General features: G+C 37.2%; 1 protein-coding gene across 4 annotated transcripts in view; it reads right to left on the bottom strand.

Annotated features, from left to right (window-relative positions):
• Positions 1 to 100: 100 nt before the first annotated feature.
• Positions 101 to 15,113, bottom strand: part of Rbbp5 (RB binding protein 5, histone lysine methyltransferase complex subunit) — a 34,946-nt gene continuing 19,933 nt past the window's right edge. The window contains exons 10-14 of one of the 4 annotated variants that reach the window (XM_026387450.2): positions 14,666 to 14,783; positions 12,646 to 12,715; positions 11,996 to 12,225; positions 10,561 to 10,638; positions 101 to 2,288 (exon numbers count right to left, since the gene is read on the bottom strand). In XM_026387450.2, the coding sequence (XP_026243235.1) occupies positions 2,260 to 2,288; positions 10,561 to 10,638; positions 11,996 to 12,225; positions 12,646 to 12,715; positions 14,666 to 14,783 (525 nt within the window). In that variant the 3' untranslated portion in view covers positions 101 to 2,259. Of the gene's footprint in view, positions 2,289 to 10,446; positions 10,639 to 11,995; positions 12,226 to 12,645; positions 12,716 to 14,665; positions 14,784 to 15,113 lie in introns of all 4 variants that reach the window. The other 3 variants (XM_077802802.1, XM_026387449.2, XM_026387448.2) reach the window with 3 other exon arrangements.

Here is a 15,113-nt window from a genome sequence, read left to right as displayed (position 1 = left end):
ACACTGAGTTAAAAATCTGAAGAGATCATTCCTAGATGATCTTTTTGATTAACAACACCTTTTGTTTCAAATCATTTATTTATGATCTTGTATAAAGGCATAAATTTAGACACTGTGCCCCCACCCCACCACGCTCTCCAGCTCTCTAGTTCCATACAGGGCTCTAACACCATCACAGGAAGTCACATTCCCCAGTATATGAAAGTGGCTGGTGAGCTCCAGAAGTGATCAGTGTTTACAAACGAACATCTGCACCTGTTCTTTAATAAACATCCGATTTTATTTACAAAGCATTAAAGCTTCAGCAAGAAGTACCCAAGGCTACGTTTTTATCTTGTACAAAACTACAGAATATTTGAAAAACAAAATGGTGGGCAGGGAGAAGATGACAAAGGGAAGAAGAGAATATACATATATTACACAAATCAAACTGAAATGCACAGACAGTTTTAGGGGCTGAAAAAAAAAATCCCCAAAACATAAATAATTATCAGGAGCTGCTGCCAGAGATAATCTGACAGGACGTGATTTTCTCAGTAGCCAGTTGAGGAGTTGGACAGAGTATAAACACCAAATGCCCAGGTGAGGAAACCAAACTCCTTCATCATGGGAGTAAGGCAGAAACCCTCTGTATCAGTCTCCACACTATAGTGTGCAGCACAGAGAACAGGAATGAATATAATGTCTGCAAAACAGAAACATGTCCAGTGAGCCATCTGCCAATCTTAACCACTGTCCAATTCATGTGAAATTCACAAAATGAGCACTTGAAGAAGTAGCAGTGGCAACTAAAAAATTCAGGAAGAGTTCTGACTTCTGGGAAAAATAAAAAATATATATATTCTGAAAGATGGGATGGGAAAAAGAGGCCCTTACTGATGTGTTCTACTTTGATTTCTATCCTACAATCTAAAAAATAATCAATGTGTTTGGCTACCTAAAGGAGCATCCACCAACTGATAAAGACTTCCCAATAATCGCTGTATTTAAATTCTCCTTTGAAAATACTGAGAAAATGATGATCCAGGGTAAGCACTTTGGGTCAGCTAAAAGCTCTACTCAGACAGGCTACTAAGCCCCTTCCACACCTGGTTTCCTCACTCTGGAGTTTCAGAAAATTTCAAACACCTAATGTACACATCCATCCAATCTGCTACTTTTTATTTAAACAATAGCAAAAAAAAAAAAAAAAAGGAAGAAAGAAAAAAAAAAGCTAAGCAACCTTTCACAGAAAGGAAGTGACTGGGAAACACAGCAAGAAAAAGGAGCACGAATGCATGGATGCAAGAGGGGAAAGATGCACTGGCTGATGGGGACAGGTTTCCATAGGCAATAATAAAAAAAAAAAATTTACCTTGATCTTTGATTTGAACTGTTTTGCTGCTTTGATTTTGGAATCTGTACTTTAGTCCTTGCACAGGTTCCCCACCCCAATAAAAAAAAGAAGCTTGTTGAGAAACACCTTGTTTTGTTTCCAACTCTGGAAGCCAGCACAGATAAGGTAATATAAACTGTTGATGATTCTTGGCTGGAGATGGATAAAACTAGTTATCTTCAAAATCCATGATTAATGAGACTGAACCAATACTGGAGAAACATGCAATGCAAGGAAAAACCCTGAATCTCCTACTGCCCAGCTTCTTGAGCAAAATGTATGACAGGAAGAGGGGGCCTTCTTATCTTTCTTCTTTTCCTGTAAATTTGAAATCTTTCAAGCACGTTCTTTTCTGCCCAACCTTTGTACACTAAATGGAAATACAGGAGTTATCTGAGATAGGGTACATTTAAAAATGAAAGAGAATATGCAACAGAAGTTTTCCTAGGATATTGGAAACAAAATTTCAGATAAGAACAAGTCACTCGAGGACATGCATTGAGGACGGAAGGCAATCAGGAGACAGGAAATGATATGTCAAAATGATTCTGGGTACAATAGCTAGATGAACAAAACATAGGTATCTTTTCTCCAGCAACACAACCAAGCGTTGAAGTTTATGTGAGTCAAATCTCCTACTGGATGCCTTCACAAATCCTCGTTCCTGAGAGCCTATTTGGACTTACGCTTGAAAGGGAAGGTTAGGGACATATACTCTTCTTCCATAATTCACTTCTTCATTCAAACATAAAATTCACTCCTTCCACCTCCTGGGTGGGAGGCAGAGGCCTTTGTTTTAAGTTAAAGTCAATCTCAAATAACTGACCACACTGTCCAGAGGCCACCTGATGGCAAGTGAGGAAGAACGAAGAACTTCAAGGTCTTCATAATAGTTCTGAGATTGCTCCTCCTGCTAAAGAGATTAGACACAAAAAGAATTCTTTTACCATCAATTCAGATTAGTTACTTCTAAGAACAGAAATACTGATGGATGCTGCACTCCAAGCATATATGCGCCAAGAATGTCCCCCCTTTAAGGAAAAGTTATAACCAATTCCAACTCCTAATTACTCTTTATTGAAGCAACAAATAATCTAAACCCCAAATCTCCTCCCCAACACTTTTTTCAGTACTGTCCCAAAGGGATGGGGGTGGGAGGTACTAAGCTGCTGACCATTCTCTATGGTGTTAGAAAGAATGCTTAGCAATCAAAAGGGTGTGATAAACAGAAGAAAGGAAAAGTATTGAACTTTTTCTATATTAGACTAAAACAGTCACTAAATGATTAACAATGAGAAACCCTGTTCAAGTACCACTATTCCTTAAGTGACATTTCCATTACCTGAGAATCCCAAATAAAGTGAAATGTTAATTAAAGCTATTGTCCATATGTCTACACACCAATAACTAACTGATACACAAAATCCTAAATAGTGAAATCAAATGACCACTTCCCTGGTTACTTTACAGAAGCTGTTCAACCTCCTAGGGATGTCCTTAAATGAACTGTTGTAAAATTATAAACTAGGAAGCGTAAAAAGAGAACAAAGTGAAGAAAACCCTCCCAGATGTCACTTGGAATGGGAGAAAATATACTGCTTAAGAGTAAAAAGCTAAAAAAAATAAAAAGAAAAAAAGAAAAATTGCCCAAGTTATGAAGGAAAACTATCCATTTATAAAAAAATTAGCTTGAACCGATTTTAAAGTTCCAGTATAAATGAAATTAGTGTTTATAAAAATATATTCACATTTGCCTGAGAACAGCCTGAAATCAGGACAAGATACAACATTCTCTCCCTGATATAAGCTCTCTGCTGAATACTACACTGTTAAATCAAATTAAAAAATTTATGTAGCACCTGTTTTTCAGATCACTCCCAAAATAAAACATAATAATAAATTTGAGTTTGTTTTAAAAAATCTTAAGATAAAAGAATATACTCTACAAAGCTCAATATTGTGCATTTACCCACTTAAAGGCTAGTCTCACTGATTTTTCCCATAGGTACCCTGATCAATTTAGTTTTAACAATTTGGAAAGAGATACAACATTGCCACTGTAATTCTAAATCATGATGGGAGAAAGTGGTTTGATCACAAATCAATGGCCTTGGGGCTGGGGTTGTGGCTTAGTGGTAGAGAGCTTGCCTAGCATGCATAAGGTACTGAGTTCAATCCTTAGCACCACATAAATGTAAAATAAAGATGTTGTGTCCACCTAAAGCTGAAGAATATTAAAAAAAACAAAACAAATCAATAGCCTTAATAATGGACACTCAAAATGACTAAGCACCTTATACTGATTATCTGTGTAATTTGTGTTTCAGTAACATCCTTATTCTTATGAAAAGACATGAAATACAAACATACATAGGCTTGTTGAGGCATTAGGCACAGAACAAAACCAGAGCATAAGATACCAAGCAACGTAATATACACAGAAATAGCAACACAGAAGACCCGCAGCAGTTGCCTGAAGGGAACACACTGTTTAGCTACAACATAAAGGAAATCTCCAGTAATATAATATTAAGGAGTTCAGTTTAAGATGAATAGCCATTTTTGGTACCTCCTAATAGCAGCCTCATCCAGAGTAGCTTAAGAGAATGCAGGGTCATGATTTTCAAATTCTACCTTATTCAGCTAATAAGATCACATGAGAAAGAATATCCAACTCGCTGAGTATAGCAAGATTTCATAAAATTAGTCTTTGAGACTGTTCATAAAAAAGAAAACAAAACACACACCTTACTCATTAACAAATGATTAAAACAATTGGGTTCTGTGACTTGTAGGTGATGGGACAGCATCAGGGAGCAGTGGTGCAGAATGGCCCAAGGCAGGAAAACCTGCAATGGTGTCTGTCGGCCCCCAAAAGCACCACCTCTGCTCACTTTGGCCTTTGCTACCCAGAACAGACCCAGGTGCACACCAATCCCTCTTGCTCACCGTCCCATGAGGCCTTTAGGCCATGTATGTGATAGACCAAAACTTTGTGTTACTTTGCTCCTGATAAGCCAAATTCACCACCCTACGGGCCCTATTTCTTAGGCTACATGGAAACGCGAGTCTGCTCACATCTTGTTTCTTTCTAGGACTCTCCTCTGGAGAGTAGCCAATATACTGAAGAACAGACATTTGATAGATGGCACTGATCTGCCAGCCTGGCCTTTCCCTGGGAAGTCCCGAGCTCCAGGGTTACTCCTGCCATGCTTCACTGATGGGTCCTCACTCAATACAGAAACCATATCTTCATGAATGTAGGCACTCAGTTGCTAATCCAATACTAATGAGCTGTTTGATAGGAAAGAATGTTCTGTAGCTCTAGATTCCAGGTGAATTCTACGGTGATTCATTTGTCTTCCAATTTTCCCTTGAAATGCACCGTATCTCAACACACACAGGGTTTTGTGGAACAGGTTCTATAGCAACTGGCTAATTGCAGATATGAGCAAACAGTTGCCACCCATCTAGCCTGGGTAGCATAACAACCTACACCTAAGACCCTGCCTTCAAACAATCTGGTTTTAAAACAAAAGCTGTTCCATTAAATAAAGGGGGTTTACAAAACATGAAAACTCTCAGACTAGATGGATTTCTAAAGATAGTTCGACCTCTGGCATTCTGAATTAGGTTTCACTTCTTAGTACCTGTTGCGAAAGCAATGACTACATACGGACTTTTATGGAAAAGCTTGAAGGTAATCTTTTATTGAAAAATCTTCTGTGGAAGAATGAGATCCAGATGCCAGTTTCCCTCAGGGGCCTTGAAGGGCTGTGTGCTAATCAGCTTTGCCTGCTCAGGGTCCTCAAGATGACCATGCCAATGGATGAACCCCAACCCTCAATCAAAGAATCCCACACCCAAGATCTGATAAGTGTCCTAAAATGGAGACTTCCCACAGGTTATCTAGTCTCACCACTGTCCCAAATTTGCAGCCTTCATAATGATGGAAACTACACTGCAGCTAGCCACAAAAGCTACTGCAGCCCTCCTGAGGGTCCAGAACCTCAAAAGCTGCAAGACCCTGCTGGGGGTTTTTTGTTTTTTTGTTTTTTTAAATGATCCTACTCTGTCTGTTGGCCCCCAGAAGCAACACCTGTCCACTCTGAAGTTTAAACTGGCCATATCTGTTCTGGAGATTTCCATTAGGATAAGGTTGAGGAACCAAGGCCAAAAAAAGGAAGGAGAAAATGGGAGGGACAGATAAATCAGATGGGTAAGTATGCAATGCATGCAACCACGAGGAACTGGGGAAATGCTTGCAGTCATCTATGCATTGCTTTGTCTCTATCACAAAATGTATCATCACTCTGGCCCTTCAAAGGAAAGCCTCCTCTAGCCCTTGTAAGGGGTAAATTTGTTAAAGGAGCTTCCCCTCTGCTTAAGGTTGATCCACTTTGGTGTCTAACAAAAATAAGTAGAAAATAATAGTCCAGAATGAAGCACCCTGCTATTATAATACACAAGCAAGGTCAGTACCTCCTAACCTTATCAACAGTCAGTGTGAAAAATCTTGTAATAGCCACCCCTCCCTGCCCCCCAATAGCAGTATCTACTCTTCCTAGAAGGGGCTTTAAAATGCTAACTTGTATAAATACTATAATACGTATATCCCACATTTAGTTCAAATTTTTACTACAAACTTTCTTCTGTCACTAAGATAATAATACTAATGCATTTGAGAATTTTAGGGAATTAAAAAGACTTATTCCTTCAGGGCTGAGTAAACTTTTCAACATGGTTTACTTTAATTCTCATTTAGACAGTTGCTGTCCAGTGACAACACTGTATTACTGAAGAAAATGTGAGTTTAAAATAAAAACAAAAACAAACTTAAAATGGTTTATTTACAACCACTTCCTACAGAAAACACAAGATTAATTACAGAAAAGTTTAAAGAAGGTGGGAGACTATGTCCTAAAGAGTTTAAATGAATTAAATTCCTTTTGGTCACATTTCTAATTTTTATTTTTAGTTATAGATGCACATAGTACTTTAATATTTTTATGTGGTGCTGAGGATCAAACCCACTGCCTCACTCGTTCTACACAGGTGCTCTACCACTGAGCCACAACCCCAACCCAGTTTGGCCACATTTTAAATCACCCTAAGCATTTCTTTGGGTCAGGGAAATCTATTTAAACTTTAAATTGCTCCGTCTGTATAGCATCAGTTTGTCCAAGAAGTGGGCTATGAAAGATCATCTTTATTTATGTCTAGTCAATTACTGATGTGCATTTTTTGTTGACAATGACCGTCTGTTACAGGCTATTTTTTTTTTTTTAATCGGGGAGGAGGTTATTGTGAATGGGACAGTTTTCCAAATTTCTTTGTCAGCTGATTCTTCATTGGTGTATAGGAACACAACTGATTTGGGGTGTTAATTTTATATCCTGCTACTTTGCTGAATTTGTTTATGGAGTTTTCTGGTGGAGTTTTTTGGGGTCTTCTAAATATAGAATCATGCTATTGGCAAATAGAGATAGTTTGAGTGCTTCTTTTCCTATTCATAGCTCTTTAATTTCTTTCTTTTGCCTAATTGCTCTGTCTAGGGTTTCAAGGACAATGTAGAATAAAAATAGTAAAAGAGGACATCCTTGTCTTGTTACTGTTTTTAGAGAATGCTTTCCATTTTTTTTTTCCATTTAGAATGATGTTGGCCTTGGGTTTAATATTTACAGCTTTTACAATGTTGAGGTATGTCCCTATTATCCCTACTTTTTCTAGTGTTCTGAACATGAATGAATGCTGAATTCTGTCAACTGCTTTTTCTGCATCTATTGAGATAATCATGTGATTCTCATCTTTAAGTCTACTGCTGTGGTGAATTACATTTACTGATTTCCATACATTGAACCAACCTTGCATCCCTGGGATGAAACTCACTTGATCGTGGTGCACTATCTTCTTAATATGTTTTTGTATGCAAATTGCCAGTATTTCATTAAGAATTTTTGCATCTATGTTCATCAGGGATTTTGTTCTGAAGTTTTCTTTGCTTGATGTATCTTTTCTGGTTTTGGTATCTGGGTGTTACTAGCTTCATAGAATGAGTCTGGAAAAGTTCCCTCCTTTTCTATTTCATGGAATAAATTGAGAGGGATTGGTATTAGTTCTTCTTTGAAGGTCTGGTAGAACTTGACTAAGAATTTGTCTGGTTCTGGGTTTTTCCTTGTTGGCAGGCTTTTGATGATGTCTTCAATTTCATTGCTTAAAATTGACCTGTTTAAATTTTCTACATTCTCCTGATTCAATCTGAGTAGATCATATGTCTCTAGAAACTTGTCAATGTCTTCAAGATTTTCTATTTTGGGCTGGGGATATAGCTCAGTTGGTAGAGTGCTTGCCTAGCATGCACAAGACCCTGGGTTCAATCCCCAGCACCACAAAAAAAAAAAAAAAAGATTTTCTATATTTAGGGGAGTATAAATTTTCAAAATATATTCTGATTATCATCTATATTTTCAGTAGTGTCCATGGCAATATTTCCTTTTTCATCATAAATTTTAGTGATTTGAGTTTTTCCCCTCTTTCTCTTGGTTAGCTTGGCTAAGGATTTATCAATTTATTTTTTCAAAGAACCAACTTTTTGTTTTGTTGACTTTTTGAACTGTTTTTGTTTTAATTTCATTGATTTCAGCTCTGATTTTAATTATTTCCTGTCTTCTACTGCTTTTGGTGTTGATTTGTTGTTCTTTGTCTAGGGCTTTGAGCTGTAATGTTAGGTTATTTATTTGGTAACTTTCTACTCTTAATGAATGAGCCCATTGCAATAAACCTTCCTCTAAGAACCGCCTTCATAGTGTCCCAGAGATTTTGATGTGTTGTGTCATTATTCTCATTTACCTCTAAGTATTTTTTAATTCCATCTCTGATTTCTTCTGTTATCCATTGGTCATTCAATAGCATATTATTTAGTCTCCAGGTGTAGCTACTATTTTTATTTTAGCATTGATTTCTAATTTTATTCATTATGATCTGATAGAATGTAACATATCTTTTTTTTTTTTTTTTTTTTTTTTGCCAAGAATTGCTTTGTGGCCTAAGATATGGTCTATTTTATAGAAGGATTTGTGTACTGCTGTGAAGAAAGTATATTAAAAAATATATATATATTCAGCCACTGATGGATGAAACATTCTATGTATGTCTGTAGAGTCTAAATTATTAATTGTATTTTTTAGTTCTATAGCTTCTTTATTTAGTTTTTTTTTGGAGGGTCTATCCAGTGATGAGAGAGGCATGTTAAAATATCCCAGTATTATTATGTTGTGGTCTATTTGATTCTTGATATTGAGAGGGTTTGTTTGATGTACGTAGATGCTCCATTGTTTGGGGCAAAAATATTTATGATTATTATATCTTGCTGAGGTATAATTAAATAGTATGAAATGACCTTGTTTGTCCCTTCTGATTAACTTTGGCATGAAGACAAAAACCCCTGCTTGTTTAGGAGATCCATGAGAATGATATGTTTTTTTCCCCATCCTTTCACCTTCTGTCTGTGGATGTCTTTTGCCTGGGAGGTGAGTCTCTTGGAGACAGCACATTGTTGGGTCTTGTTTTTTAATCCAATCTGCCAGTTTATGTCTTTTGATTGATGAGTGTAGGCTATTTACATTCAATGTTATTATCAATAAATCATATGATAAATCATATTTTTTATCCCCTGTCATAGCCCGGCCTGCTTGATTTATTTCTTGTTTTAAACTTGAATTAATTTCTCCTTTATTTGACTTATTTAATTTCTCCTTTATTTGACTATTCTTCTAGTGTGTTCCTCCTCAATATTTTACTGAGTATGTGTTACAGTGCAGGCTTTGAATTGTGAATTCTTTTAACTTTTATTCATCACGGTTTTACCATCAATTCTGAAGCTTAGTTTTGCTAGGTATATTTTCCAATATAGACAGAGTATTAAGAGGATTGAATGTGATGGTGGTAACTGAATAACAGTGAAGCATACTGTTGATGGAGGAAAAAATACTAGCACAGAGTGGCATGATATCAGGTTATGAAAAACTAAAGTCTAAATCTAGCATACTTGAGGTGGAATATTGCAAATAATGACTAATTCCATTTGTTTTCTGTTTTCTGCCTCTCTGTAGAAGAAAAGTCATATTCATATACAATGATTAACTGACAAGGTATAATTAAGGAATTCTGTTAGCATTCTAGTGCTTCATTGTATATGGGTTAAAATTTTTGATTGAAGTTTTAAAGCAGGAGGGAAAAAACCTGAATACAACACTAATATTTTATTAATCCTGCTTTGAGACTACTCAATTAGCCTAAAAAATTGAAAGTATTATATTAACTCAAGTAGTGCTTATATATAAAACACTACACTCCAAAATTCAACATCTAATAGAAATGAATTCCAATCTGGTTAATATTTTTCCAACAAATAGTCTAGGTTAACAAATATTTGATAGGAAATTAAAATGGCTCTCTATCCTCCAATAAAAATCTCTCAATCATATACAAATGAGAAAACCAAATGTTATATATCAAAAGGCTTAGGCTTAAGAAGCTACAAAGAGCACAGTTTCTGTCTTTTGGGTAATTTCCTCCTGTTCTCAGATATGGGGTTTCATGTAAAAACCTCATTTTCTTCTTTACATGATGGTGCTATTTGTGCAATTTGAATAATATATGTAAAGAAAAGATGCCACAGACAGGGGTTATATTTTAAAAGCTTATATTCTGGCTATTTATGAGGAAATGAATTAAGCCAGTGTTCTGACCTTTTTGGGTCAGAGATTCTTCTATAAGAATCTGATAAAACCTAGGAGTATCTTCCCCAGAAAAATATCTCCCTAATATTTTGCATATACTACTAGGGGAATGAAGGCCCTCTGAAACCTACTTATGGATCCAAGGTTAAGAGCCACTGAATTAATCCAATTGAGGTTTAGCCTACCCTTAGCAGCTTAAAATTCAGGCATTATCTGCTGCTGGAAAAAAGGAGGAAAGGGGGGAGGGGAATGCTGCAGTTATAGGAAGTCAGGGATTGTACAAAGCAAGGCCACAAAGCAAGCCAGACAGTGCTCCCAATGTGTCCTTACCTGTCAAGGGCTGGCTGAGTTCCGCCTGCACTTTACCCTTCGTTGATCCTTCCAGAGGTAAACCTCTGTCCCCTTTGTAGAGTTTCGGTTTAAATGGAGAATCTTTCTCTTTACCTTTTGATCCTTTAGGCCGGCCTGCTTGCTTCTTCTTGGATTTGCCATCCCCCTTCACACCCAGTAGTGGATGGACTTCTGTAGAACAAGGATAGATAGAGATGGAAAGGGATCCACACAATAACAGTCTCAGCACCCCACCAGACCTCTGTGAGCAAAAACAGTGCTTTTGTGTCCCAGTTCTAATATCATAAACAGAAAAGTCTGCCTTATTAATTGTTTAAAAAACTACACTAATTGTGGTGGTACACGCATGTAATCCCAGCTTCAGGAGGCTGAAGCAGGAGGATGGCAAGTTTGAGGCTAGTCTCAGCAACTTTGCAAAACCCTGTCTTAAATTTTTTTTTAATTTTAAAAGGACTAGTAATGTTGCTTAGTCAGAGAAGGCCCTTAGTTTCAATCTATAGTACCAAGGGGGGGGGGGAACAAAACAAAAAAACTATAAGACTATATATTATATGACAAATAGTTGCCTTACCCAAAGGAACACACAGCCTATATATGGTTCACACCAAGCCATAGCAACTCTAAACTGAAAACGTAACTGAAAGACACACTGATAGTATATTAAATCAAGCTCTGGTATGAGGGAGCAGAAAGGGAATAGGCTTTGGGACTGGGGATATAGCTCAGTTGGTAAAGTGCTTGCTTTGCATGCACAAGGCCCAGGATTCAATTCCCAGCACCAAAAAAAAAAAAAAAAAAAGAAAAAGAAAAAGAAAAAGATGAGCTTTGGATTTAGAAAGATCAGGGCAAGAATCCTGGCTCCACCACTTTCTGTAAGACCTTGACCAAGTTACATAATATCAGCTCAAATTTTCTCCTTTCTAAAGTAGGGAGAGTAAAAGAACTTGCAGAGCCGATGTAAAAGTCAGCAGGAGCATATAAACTACACGACAGTGCCTGGAACAGGGCAGACACACACAATCCAGAGCATCGGGGAAAAATGCAGTTGCATATTTAATTGATTTGTAGCCAAAGAAAGGAGGACTCCCAATAGTAACACACACACACACACACACCCACTTCCATCAATTCCCCTAACCATCCCAACACAGGATAATAAAGGTTTGCAAACTCAGCTTATAAACGCAGACAGGCCGAATAAAATGACTGTCAGGGTCTGACTAGTACTTTACCATCTAATCAGACCACTCTATGGGAAAAGATTAAAAAAGAAGATGAATATAACAAGGAAACAAATTTTGAGCCATGAGTCAGAAGACTTAAAGCATGTCATCTTAGGTAAGGTACCAAAGGGCAGAATTTCCATTTTAAAAGAGATGTGAACACAGATGTAGTCATTAAAAAGCTGTAAAGTACAATAAAGACTCATGGGAAAATTTCCTTAAGGCAAAATTGCTCAAATAGGAAATGATCAGTTTTAAAAATTAAAAGTGGTGCCTCTTGGGCAGCAGGGAGATGCAGCTCTTACCGTCATTTGGTACTCCTTGAAGTTCAATATTGGTTGTTTTGGGTTTCTTCTTAGGTGGCTGGGACCCATCTGTTGAAGATTGCCTCTTCTTCTCTGAACCAGCCCCTTCATCCATCAAGGAAGTTTGGACAGCATCTGGTGGAGGGCCATAAGGATTTTCTTCTGGGTCTTCTACCTCAGGGGCAATGGGTAAATACAACAGAGCCTTTGAATCTTCCAGTTCTTCATCACTATTTGGAAAAGGATCAGACAAGGGATTGGAAAAAAAAGGAGAGAATAGCTTAAACCATAAGCCCTCTTCCTCTGACGCCCATATTAGCATATACAACAGGTACAGATCTAGAACTTTAGGAAAGCCAGGAGGAATCACAGGAAATCAGACAACACGAATCACAGGAAATCAAAATTCAATAATCATAAACAGATTACATGTATTACTCCAGTTTCTTTAAATTCTGTATCAGGAAGATAGGGAAGAGAAAGTAGGACTAGAGAATAAAGACTGAATTGTTTTTCCTGTACCAAAAGAGTTCTCTCTTTCAATTAATATGCAGATGGGACTGAGAGGGCAGTCAAGGAAGCAGAGTTACATACTCCATCAAAGACTAAAGAGGAGCATCCCAGATGCCCAGCATTCCATGCCAGCTCACCTGCTACAGAAGGCAGCAATGGGGTCCACACTGGTGACATCCACCTCCTCATCTTCTGCAGCATCAGCTCCTGCACGACAGAAACACAGGAGAGGTTTGAGGAGAAGTAGAAAACGACTTTTTATTTGCAGCTTAATGATTTCATAAACTGAAATTCGGGAGAAACAAAGGAAGAAAACCAAGTACACTTAATCATTTAACAAACAGGTGCTGAACTTCCACCATATGCTAGGCACTAGGAAGAGTATGATGACCAAGAAAGGTGTGAAAAGTTCTTCAGTAAAACCTTCACAATCTAAGAAAACAGACACAAACAGATCACTTCCATTTAATATAGTAAACACTAACACAAAAGTATTTGTAATGTGCTTACAAGAAGGAAGGAGTAATTTATGTAGATCTTAGAACATCACAGGAAATTATCCAGGAATGCCAAAATAATCCAGAACATTCTGCAACCCTGGAGGGGTTCTATTTGACAGGAGGCATACAAGTTATCTAACACCTAACGTGAGTGGTAGAGAACTAAAATTTTCCTGATTCCTTGGTTCCTGGCACCATACAGTGGAGTCAATGATTGCTAACTGTAATCACATACACAAATCCCTACTACATATAAAAACCTGTTTAAAGATCATCAGGATAAAAAGGGAAATCTTTATTTTTATCTTTAAGGAGGTCCTATCTAGAGATTCAGAAGACAAAAATAACAATGATTAGGCTGGGGATACAGATCAATAGGAGATCAATTGCCTAGCATGTGTCTGGTCTTGGGTTTGATCCCCCATCTTGCAAAATAAGATTACAGTCATAATCATAATAAAAAATGACATTTAAGCTGGGCACAGTGGTTCATGCTTATAGTGCCAGCTACTCTGGAATGGAGGTGAAAGGATAACTTGAGCCTCCGAGTTCAAGACCAGTATGTAGAAAAAAGAAAAAAAAGACAAGCATGAGAAGACCCTATCTCAAAAAAAAAGACACCCCTCTCCAAAATAAAAAAATAAATTAGGGACTAAGGCTCAGTAGTCAGTGTTCACCTAGCATGCTCAAGGGTCTGGTTCCCAGCACCATAAAAAAAAGAAAGAACAGGGCACAAATGATGCATACCTGTAATCCCAGCTACTTGGGAGGCTAAGGGAGGAGGACTGCAATTTGAGGACAGCCTCAGCCACCTAGTGAGACCCTGTTTCAAAATTTAAAAAAGTAAAAAGGGTTGGGGATATAGCTCAGTGGTGAAGCCCCTCTCAGTTCAATCCCTAGTACCACCCCACCAAAAAAAAAAAAAAAAAAAAAAAAGAATTGGGGTGCTTATTACAGCCTAGTCACATACTAGGTGCTTTACATGAATTATTTCATTTATTCCTATAATCCTAATTGACAGGTACTATTATTACACGCTCCACCCTCCCCTGCTTTTTTTGTAACAGGGATTGAACCCAGTGGCACTTAACCACTGAGCTCCATCCCCAGCCATTTTTATATATTATTTACAGACAGAGTCTCACTGAGGGTATCACTAAGTTGTTGAGGCTCGCTTTGAACTCATGATCCTCCTGCCTCAGCCTCCTGAACCACTGGGATTACAGGCATGTGCTACTGCACCCAACTTATAACCCCTATCTTACATTTGAGGAAATTCAAGTTAAAACTATTAAAATTAAATTTTTTGTTCAAAGCTGTCAGACTCTAGAGTCCATGTCCTTGACCTTGCAAACAAGTGACAGAACACCATAAATAAGCTGAGCACTCAGCACATCTAGGTGCTCTGCTAGGTGTAGCAAGTAAATCCTAACAATCATCTGCACTTAATCAGAAAATACAAGTGAGATATCAAGAGGGCTGCTTGAGCCCTAGTAATGCCTTAGTAAACCCTTAATTAATGTTTTATATATTAAGACTCCCCAGACATTGTGAAAACTGTACTCTTAAAGAAAAAAGGTGAAAGATTAAGTGCTAAAATAAATTTATACAAGAGTATTAGGTAAAGCAATCATTTTTTTCCTTTTGGAAATATTACCTGTCTGCTCAGGCTCACTCTTATCTTCATCTTCAATATCAAATTCTGATTCCCTTTCCTCATATTCTACATTTTCATCCAACTCTTTGAAATCTGGTGCGAATGCACTCCAATTTTCCTACACCACAAACAAAATAAAAACCACACAAGAAAGCAATAATCTGTAATCTAGATATTAATGATAAAAATGAAAGAGTTAAGCATGAAAGAGACTCAGAAGTCTAAGATTAAATGTGGGAGGTTTTCCTATCTTATGGTATTTTCTATTTAAACATTCCAAGTTTTAAATGGTGGCTCTTTCACAAAAACTGCCTTCTTTAATATTTTAAGATGTAATTTTGAGGTGAATTGTTAAATTTTCACAAATACAGTATAAAAGTGTTTAAAGCAAAACCAGGATGTGAAAATAAGAAAAAGAAAAACATAGCTCAAGAAATAGAAAAATATA

This window comes from Urocitellus parryii, chromosome 9, assembly GCF_045843805.1.
Source record: "Urocitellus parryii isolate mUroPar1 chromosome 9, mUroPar1.hap1, whole genome shotgun sequence".
NCBI lineage: Eukaryota > Metazoa > Chordata > Mammalia > Rodentia > Sciuridae > Urocitellus > Urocitellus parryii.
The sequence above is the reverse complement of the archived record's forward strand: the minus strand, read 5'-3'. Positions and strand labels throughout refer to the sequence as shown.